General features: G+C 30.3%; 1 protein-coding gene across 1 annotated transcript; it reads right to left on the minus strand.

Annotated features, from left to right (window-relative positions):
* Positions 1-2,721: 2,721 nt before the first annotated feature.
* On the minus strand, positions 2,722-3,880 carry LOC129288868 (B-box zinc finger protein 32). The gene has a single exon (XM_054925671.1). It carries the CDS (start codon positions 3,556-3,558, stop codon positions 2,821-2,823), a length of 738 nt encoding a protein of 245 aa, XP_054781646.1. The 5' UTR covers positions 3,559-3,880; the 3' UTR covers positions 2,722-2,820.
* Positions 3,881-10,498: the final 6,618 nt, after the last annotated feature.

Raw genomic sequence — 10,498 nt, forward strand, 5'->3', positions numbered from 1 at the left:
TATGACTAGTGGAAGAGCATCATGTCAAATTTGTACTTTAATAACTATGCTTATTTAATTACATATGGTTTATACATGAATGCTTTAATTTCTAGTTGATTATTGCCTTTTTATTTATATACTTCCTCCATTTTTATATATAAAAAAATTGTATTACATAATTTTAAAAAATTGATTAATTATAATAATTAGGTTTAAAAATTAAAAAATTAGACTAAAATACTCTATATTAATTAACATAAGCATGCATTAATTGTTTGTCATTAATGTAAATTACGAGGGGTAATTTAAAAAATTTGTAATCAATGCTTATTGAGATATTCCTTCTGTTCAAAAATATAACGCATTTTTTGAGGAGTTAGATATTAAAAAATGTAAGGTATTTTTAATCTTTTGAGGTGTAATTATTATTTTTTTTCAAAAGTGCCCCTATTGATAATGACTTTATATTTATTGTATGGTATTTAATAAGGGTAAATATAAAAAATATGATTAATTTGAAAGTAGATAATAATTTTATTGAAGGATGAGATTCTATTAAAAATGCTTTATATTTTAAACGGAGGAAGTATGTGATTTTGCTTATAACAAATAAATAAAAATTAATAGTTTCTCTAACAAAGAAAAACGGAAGGAGTACTGTTCATTTTCAAAGTTATATGTAAATTTTTTTATATTTTAATTAAATTACATTATTTTAATTATGACTAGATTGACCTTTGTTGAATCACATGGGTCACTAACCTTTGAATCACTTCTTCAATTAGTTTAATGATCAACTTAGTTTTGAGTACCTTGAAAAAATTCTCTTATAGCAAAAAATGTTAATTTAATTAATAAAAATTTAATTCATAACCTATAAAATTGTTGGTTTATATGAGGACATTGTTATTGACAATAAATGACTATAAGTGCCTTTATAAGTATTCTGTGAGCCCAACTCATCCTCACTTTTTTTTTTTGTGGATGAAAACTCATCCAAACTTTTTATTTCACACACACACATGTAAACTCTTTAAACATACTTGACTCCAACAAATCAACCATTGTACATCTGATCACTCTATTTATACATTAATTGATGCCAATTACCTCTCATCTAACTAGATATCAATCAAGTATAAGAAAAAATAAGGGTTAAAATTTATTTGTATAAGTATTTTTATTATATATTGAGCGTTTTGTACTATGTATAAATAAGACGCTAGCTAATGTTGATAGTAAGTATTTTTCTGATCTTATTTATAAGTCATTTTTAATATATTTTATTGATATTAAAAAAATCTTAGGCCTCATTAACTTTGCTTAAAAATTTACTAAGTTCATAATTTTGCCCCTATTAAATATATATATATACTTTAAAAATATATTTTTTTTTTAATATCCAATGGAGGATAAAAATTAAAATTTTTAGTAAAAATTTAATGATATGACTTATAAATAAAATAAGAAAAAATTCTTCTCTCTTTAGTCTCTCTCGCTCTCTCTCTCTCTATATATATATATATATGTATATATGTATGCATGGGATCCAAAGAAGTAGGTGATAAGTTAACATAGAAACTTAGTGTAGTGGCTTAGAAACGTGCAGGCATAATCATAAACTGTTGGGATGTCTTTATTGAACCAAAAAAAATGAGAAGACGAAATAGAGACGAATGTCATTTGATGATGACATTTCATTCATCCTCTACTTTGTAAATTGAATTCAACACTAATTTTTCTTTTTTTAAATGTCTCTTTGTCTTTGTCTTCAACCAAATACCTTCCTCGTTTCCCCTTCGTTTTTTGTTTGGTTCCATTGCCCCAAACAGATCGATTTGTCCATTTTCCCCCAAAAAGCTTGCATCTTCGATGATCAACCTCGTCTTCTCGGATAAAGAATATACATGTCTTTATGTTTCGATTGCATTTTGTTTTTAGTTTTGATATAATTTTATTCCACTATTTTCAATCAACTTAATTTGATTTTTCTACAATGTTTGTTTGTTTTTTTACAATGTTTAAAGAGTACATAAGAACCATGACCCATTTTTATGACCATAGTTAATTTCATTGACTCTGCTAACCCTTTTGCTATCATGAAAAAAACGTTAATATGTAAATTAAAAAAAAAGTTGGTGAACAAAGCTTTGGGTAGAGTTGTGGAGAACATTTTTGTCCAAAGTCCTAATTACTCGAAGACGAAAAGGTTAAAAACCTGTCAACGAAATTAACTCCATTAAATATGTCAAGTTCTTATGCGTATTTTTAAAAATACACTAACGTTGTAAATGAATCAAACTAAAAAAACCAAAAACAATTACAAAAAGAAATTATAAGAATTAAAGACAAACCGCAATTAAAATATAGAGACTTATTATGATGTTTTATTCAAAAAATTATTTATCACCATACATTTGAAAATTCAACTATCCGATTCAATTTGTAGTAGTATTAATTATAATTTAGTTGTATCTTATAGAAGCAAGATATAGTATGAATTTTAATTTTAATTTGTTGATGTAATAGATTGAAATTAGAGTCCATACGTGTTAGCCAGAGTTTAATGTCTTTTGGGATTAGATTTGACATAACATGAATTTAATTTGTTTGACGGATTTGAGCTGGTGAAGTATCTCTCAAACTAAGTAGATTGATTATAGAACAAAACACAACAAAATTAATGTACTTTTTTTTTTTAGATCAACAACAATGGGAAAAGAAAAAAGAGATCAAGACTTGACAATAGGGAACCGTTTTCCAAATCTCTTTTTATGCTATGAGTAATTAAAAAAAAAATACAGAGAGAATATTATATTGATAATCTGATTCGAAGGGTTAACACTCGGCCCAGCCTTCCTCGAAGTCACGCCTCGCTCTTTTAGGTCTCAGGACACGTGTCAGTTTCTCCTCGGCCGCCATGATCACCTTGCCTGGCACTTTCGACATTTCCTCCAACTTCCTCAGGTTCTGAACCGTACGTAACCGCCCGTCACCGCAATATCTCAGACCAAACCAAAACGACGTCGCCGCCGCTACTCTAAACGGAACCACCGTCATTAGTTTTCCCACCGCTTGCGACGCCAGCGACGCCACACAATTACTATTCACCCCAAACTTTCTGCTCCAATTCACGAAAACCTCCTCCGCCGCGCACCGTCCCGGATCCTTCTTCCCTTCCGCTGTGCACTTCTCGTTCGTGACGGAACTCGACGACACCGCCGTCTCCTCCATCCGACGCTGAATCTTCTTCTGACCTGTAGAACAGGACTCGGTACTGGAAACACAGGCCGAAATCGACGATGAGGATAAACAATCATTGTCCTCATCATCATCGGAGTGATTCTCGGGCGAGCAAGACGGACAGGTTGAGATTTCAAACGGAGGCACACTACCGGAGACCTGTCTTCCAGCGAAACACTTACAATTGCAGCAGAGAACCTCCCGGAAATGTCGAGCAACTAGAAAATTAGCATCGTGAACCTTGGCATCACATTTCCAGCAGAGAAACGCAGAATCAGAGTCACAATACAGGTATGCCTCTTGGTTACACAACTCACAAATCCTCGGCTTCATTTCCACGGATCGAACCAAATCAATAACGAAACACACTATCACAATAGAATTCTTCAAAAAACCAGAGAGAAAATCTGGAATAGAAACGTGTGAAAGTTGAGAAGAGATGTGAAGCTGTTTGGTTGGAAAGAAAAAATGTGAGGGGAGAGAAAGAGAGATCAAAGGGATACCCTAAGATTCTGTGGTTTCAATGGAGGGTCAATAGAACGAGAGAAAAAGATTTTAGGGAAAAATTTAACACTGAGAAGGGAGAGACTTGTGGAGAGAGAGAGAGAGAGAAAGATATATATATATATATATATATATAAAGAGAGAGACACAGAGGCGGTGTCGACACACAGCTTAGGTGTTATTCACTGAGTGAAGGATATGGATTTATGGCTCACACTCATGTATGAAATTTATTTAAATACTATACAATTTGTTCACACTAAGAGAATTTCAAGGAGCATATACAAACCAAGTCTTGTGGCGGGTGCTTTCTATTTATTTTCTTAAAAAAAAAATATATTATTTTCACACGCATACATTTCTAAGAAAAATACAAGAAATATCAGCCACAAGCACTAAAAGATCCAAATATTAGCGCATAAGTCCCAAATGTAGAAATAAAACTTTCAGGGACCATGGTCTCAGAATAACAATATATTTTTAGGAAAAAATAAAATAAAACATCCTTTCTTTTTCTGTACCAATATGTTATAATCATCCACAAATTTTTGATAATACATATTCTGACGAGTATAGAAAAATACTATTTCTTTTGATATTTTTGCTGAAAAAAATATTATGTCTCAATGATAGGTTTTGGTTCTAAATTTGAAATTTATATCTAAATACTTAAGCATTTTGGTCCTTATGGAAAATTTTTTAAAAAATATATGGTGCAGTATGTTGTACGGAATTCAAAAACTATGTTGTACTATTTTGACTTATAAATAATAATTTTGCTATGGGTTTTTATCCTATGTATTGAATAAATAATGTTAATATTGATTAAAAATTATGTGATCTTTCCTTCCTAGTCAGAAAATTTTAAGGCAAAAAAAGAGTTGGAAAACTTGGTAAAACTAGCTTATCAAACGCGAAGAATAAGGCGGCTTACCATAGTTGACTCAGTAGAAGAAGAATTGTACGGAATTTTGAAAAAAAAAGAGTTGTGCTATTTATTATTATTATTATTATTGTTATTCTTGGATAAGCATGCATTTGTGATAAATCTTATAATCTATATTGATATTAATGTTGATTAAAATTACGTCATCTTTTTTCTTGCCAAAATTTACGTCATGTTTTAAAGCCAAAAATTTCAGGTTTCGAAAAGTTAGAAAATTGAGCATTTTCTTGTTTATTTTTATATCGAAATTATGTTTTTTATGTATTTTTTTTACCAGAAATTATTTTTTTTTATATTGAGTGAATGAAACCGTATAAATACAACAGAATGCGAAGAACAAGTCAGCTTGAGATAATTTCGTTTGCATAAAAAATGTTTGTAATGTAAATTAATTACGTAAATCATTATTTTCACAATTAACATTGCTATAAAAATTATATGGTCAGTGTTATAAAAAAAAATTACATGGTCCGTTCAAGGTACTTAATCCCAAAAAAAAAAAAGAGCTACACCATTTTTGACCCTGCAATAAATTTTCAAGCCAATAAAAATATAAAAACTTTGATAGCTCTATAATATTATATATAGTTAAAGTGAAAATTTTTCCCAAAACTGTCTTTCAAAGCCCAAATCAATATCCTTAATTTTTTAATATTGCTATATCATATACATTTTTAAAAACAATGAAATTTCGCCCTGCACTAACGGATTCTTCTAATGTTTGATTATTAGTTGACCTAATTATACTTACATGTACGCCGCATGACATTCATCTCTTTTTTTTTTTTTTTGTGGCCTCTCTATCCTTCGAAGGAGAAAAGAACTACGTGGAGGCAGAGCAATAGCGGTAGGAGAAGTTGAACCTCTAGAATCGTAGATGAAGGAATCATCATAGTTGAGCCCTCTAAGCTAATATGAGAAAGAAATGTCTTAGAATGGAGATGAAATGATGGATCTCTTGGAAGGAGTAGAAGTGAGCCAATTCCACGTGGACATGCCATACAAGTATTGCTAGTCAAAATAAACAGTCAACGTCTTCCTTTCATCAGCATAGGACGATATTACATTATTTTAAAAACATTAGAATGACATTACACCATTGAATATTTAAACCCTAAACCGTTTTAAATATCTAATTAACTTTATTCTACCTCGAGTTAGTGAAACTAGGTAAAGCTAAACACAACAAAGCCCGAAGAATAAGTTGGCTTAGAAACAATTATGCTGGCATAAAAATGTATGTACGGAATTGGAGATACAAGCTCTACTATTTTTATCCCCAAATAGTAGTTTTTTTGAGTTTATAATATATATTGATGTTACTAACATTTATATTGATTAAAATTATGTGTTCTTTCAAAATTAAAAAATTCCCAAGCTAAGAAAAGGTAAATTTTTTTTTTAACATTTTTATAAATTAATATATCTAAATAATGTTTTCTATTGAGTGAATTATGTTAAATCAAGAATATGTTTGGTTTATATCCAAACCTCAGTTTGGAGCTCAAAAATGAGATTACAAATGTTCATCTTGTTTAGAAAGATTTGATGGGAAATGACTTTTAGGTCAAATGTGAGGTTAGATAACAAGTTGAATTTTTGGATTCTGTGTTATTAATAGAAATATAAATAATATTAAGAAAAAAGTTTCTAAACATGAATTACATTAAAGTAAATTTTATGAAAAAAACATCCAAATATAAAATCACATTACTAAAATTTGAAGTGATGACAATGGTTCCAATGATGAGGCACCAACACACATGTCTATTGCAAACTAAACGCCGGGGGATATACGTTGCAAGGGAGGGGGGCCTCCCCACCAAAAGCCTCAACTTGCAACTAGGAATGTCCATTCATTTAGAAGAGGACACCAACTCCAAAACCCTAATCTCTTTACACTTAACGTCAACAAAGAGTCTCAAGAGATTTAAAAGTTGTGGCTTTTGCCACATCCCAACCCAGCACCCCATCATCCCCTTTGTCAATATTTGGAGATGTTTCATTGGCAACAAGGTTGGTATTGATTGAGAAGACAAACCAGTATGAGAAAGAAAGGTTTTAGAATGGAGATGAAATGGTGGATCTCTTGAAGGAGTGGAAGTGACCAATTTCACGTCGACATCCCATATAAGCATTTCTAGTCAAAATAAATGGTCAACGTCTTCCTTTCACCAGCATAGGATGATATTGCATTATTTTTAATACTTAAGAATATCAATTGTCTCGTTGAATATTTCTAAGGCAAATTTGCAATTTAAACCTTATATATGTAAATATAATTTAATGCTTCTCGAGTTAGTGATACCAGCTAAAGCTGAAGACAACAAAACATGAAGATCAAGTAGGCTTAGAAATAATTATGCTGGCATAAAAAATTTTGTACAGAATCTAAAAAGTGAGCTCTACTATTTGTATGCCTAAACCTCAATTAGAGGGTCTAAATTGAGTTTGTCTCAAACCTGAGATTAGATCATTTCCATCTTGTTTGGAGGAAATTAATGGAAAATGGCTTCTAAGTTAAAAGTGGGATGAGGTAAATTGCTGATTTTCTTGGATTTTGTGCCTATTTTATAAAAATATAAATGTAAATCATATTAAGAAAAAAAGTGTCCAAATAAGAATTACATTAGGGGAAAATCACAGAGGGGTCCCACATAGGAATTATCATTAACAAAAAGTCCTACAAAACATAACTCTAAAGTTGCATGAGCTGTAATTGTAAATAAGTTTTAACATGCATTACCAAAATACCCTTATTCCTAATACTCGTCCATCAACCCCTTCCCTGGTGTTTAATTTGTCAGTGACATTGTGGAGTTGGATTCCACGATGATAATGGAAAAATAGAGTTTAGGGTTCATAGTGAAACTGTGAGCTTTTTTAACTATGGTGTGAGCCACACTCGAATATCGCCAGAGTTTTTGTGGGGTTAATTTCGACAGCAATGCCAACAATGGTAGAGACAAGGAGTAGAGTAGTGAGAAGTGAAGAAGAAGAGTTTCTTGTTCTTCTTGGACATGATAATATAGTTGCCGGAATAGAGTATTCTGACAGAGACTTGTTTCGTTTTGCTCACACCATGATTCATACCTATATTTGTAAATAGTATAGAGAGATATCAACAATAAACCTAGAGTCGGAATAAGAGTCGGGCTTGACGGGCCGCCTGTTTAAGCCCGTTTTAATAAGGGTTCAGGCTTAAAAATTTGGCATTTTTTATGGTAATCAAGCTTCGAAGCCCGGCCCTTTTAAGCTCTAGAAAAACGGAGTCGGGCCCGGGCAGCCCGTGAAGCCCGTTTTACTATTCACAAAGTATTGTTTTCACTTCTTTTCAGATAATGTATAAACATGAATTTGTATTTTGTACCAGCAATTGGTTGAATTGTTTTGTGCCATTTTATAGTAATTTTTATATTTTATCTTGTGATATATGTATAGATATATATTTGATAATAAAACAATTTAATTAATAATTATTATAGGTGAAGAAGCTGCAGAAATAATTAATATTGAGCCTCCGCCTTCATCTTTTACAAGTGGACCTACATCTAAGGGTTTTAATATTTTATTTATGGATGATAATGAGGGAGATTTTGATTAAGATTAATGATGATGTTTGCCTTCATCTTATTTGGACTTTTAAATTTTTTGTTCATTTTTTAGATTATGTGAGAATTTGGTTTGATATATGTTAAATTTTAAAATATTCTAAATAAATTTTAATGTTTAATTTAATTTAATTTTATTTTATTTTTATCCGAGCTTACGGACCCGGCCCTAAGCCCTATGAATAAGGGGAAGGCTTCAATTTTAATATAAAATTGGGGTGATTGGGCTTTAGGGCCTAGGCCCATAAGGGCCGAGCCCATATGGGCTAGGCCCGCCCGTTTACTAACTTTAAATAAACCTTAATCAAACTCCAATAATGCAAACGAAATAAAATTCAAAAAAATCCTAGCAAATCTAAATCCCACTTACACTAACTTATTTGTAATTAAAACTCACGAGACTTTAGAATTAATTTTGGATTTTATGGGATTTTTGTGATTAAAATTTTCATATGAGGCCCCTATATGGTCTTCCCTTACGTTAAAGTAAGTTTTAAAAGGAAAAAAAATCCAAATATAAATTACATACAAATATGTGCCTTCAGAGTAAATGAATCTGTGGATCGAGGTAGATGCAGATATACTTTCATTTTCTATGTGTCTTTCTCTTTCTCTCTCTCTCTGGATCTGTTTTTGTTTTTTATGCCCAGAACTTTCTCTTTCTTACTTCCAGCACCTTTTATTATCACTTTTCATTCTAGAGAATTCGTAAACCTCGTTCATCTCGAGCCTATATATTCTAAATAAACCTTAACCAATTTTTTTTATCCACGTGCCCCTTTCAGCTATATTTATAATCATATCAGAATATTTTTATAAAAAAGTTGGGTGGAATCAATTCTTTTCGTGGACATGTAGCCCACTACGTGTATGTAATAAAATAATCACATTTAGATATTTCATATTCATCTATTGTATGAAAAAGAAAATGTTATAAAGAATGTTTTATATTCATACAATCCGACCCACACGAATTAGTGTCAACATATGTATTTTTCAAAGAATCACAAAATTGAAAAGTTAAATATTTTTTAACAATTTTAATGATGTAGTGTAACATAGGTCCAGACAGCTCAATATAAAATCCAAAACTGAATTAATTAATCAAATCAAATTGTTAAAATTCAGTTTGATTTGGTCTAAATTTTAAATGTTGTTTGATCGATTGATTTTGTACATTTTGATATGAACCGAATAAAATCAATTGACACTCACTTTTAATTATTATGAGTATAAATTTAAAGAGAGAGTTATTCAAGATCAGATTATTAAGAGGATGAGAACATTGAACTTGTAACAACCAAATGCATTTGTTCTTTGAGAGTTGATATAGGATTCATAAATCATAACAATAGATAATTCAATCCAATTAGATTATGAATGGTTGAATTTTAATATAACTTTTTAGAAATTGGTTGATTATATATATATATATATAAAAGGAAATTGAATTTGAAATTTAAATGATAGAGGAAGGAGTGAATCAAAATATCAAAATATTAATTAGACAAGTTGAGATGTTAGTGGACATGATCAATTTAAGAGTGCATAGTTGACAAAAGGCGTTGAATAATGAATAAGAAATAGAACAGTGTACACGAAGGAAAGAAGAGTATGCATGTACATGGAACAAAAATATGTGGTGGGGAGCTCTGAAAATATCTGGCTTTCTCTGCCTAACGGTCCCCCACGTCATCATCATAATTGACCAACACGTCAAAAAATTAAAAAAAACAATACAAAAAAAGAAATTGAAAGAGGCACTAGAAGAAATTAACAGGTGTAATGCAATGCTCCCTCCTAGTTTGATATATTAGGTGTCTTGTCAAAAAAAAAAAGATAAAATAAGAATAAAAAAAAACTTACCTCAAGTATGTAAATGACACCGAAATCACGTGAAATATTATAATTGTTTAATTATAATAGAAGAAAAGTAGGTACAGTTTAAACTAAATTACTCACGTATGTAATACTTAAATTTTATTAAATCAAAATTTTATATAAAAAAAGTTGTAATTACTCAACTCATTTTAGTTATTGTTAAAAAATAATAATTATAATTTAAATTAAAGTAGTAATTAATATTTATTTTTGAAAAGCAATATTTTTTATTTTAATTTAAGAAAATTTTAGTTATTTTACCAAAAATTATTAATGTTAAAAATGTCTCCAAGGACTTAAAAAAAATTATGACATTCTACAAAATTTTATT

Source organism: Prosopis cineraria, unplaced genomic scaffold (genome assembly GCF_029017545.1).
Source record: "Prosopis cineraria cultivar Desert tree isolate PC_DT_omini unplaced genomic scaffold, ASM2901754v1 PC12, whole genome shotgun sequence".
NCBI classification, from domain to species: domain Eukaryota; kingdom Viridiplantae; phylum Streptophyta; class Magnoliopsida; order Fabales; family Fabaceae; genus Prosopis; species Prosopis cineraria.

Bases quoted from the DNA above. Each gene is read 5' to 3' on its own strand.
- LOC129288868 (XM_054925671.1), bottom strand. From the start codon at position 3,558: ATGAAGCCGAGGATTTGTGAGTTGTGTAACCAAGAGGCATACCTGTAT.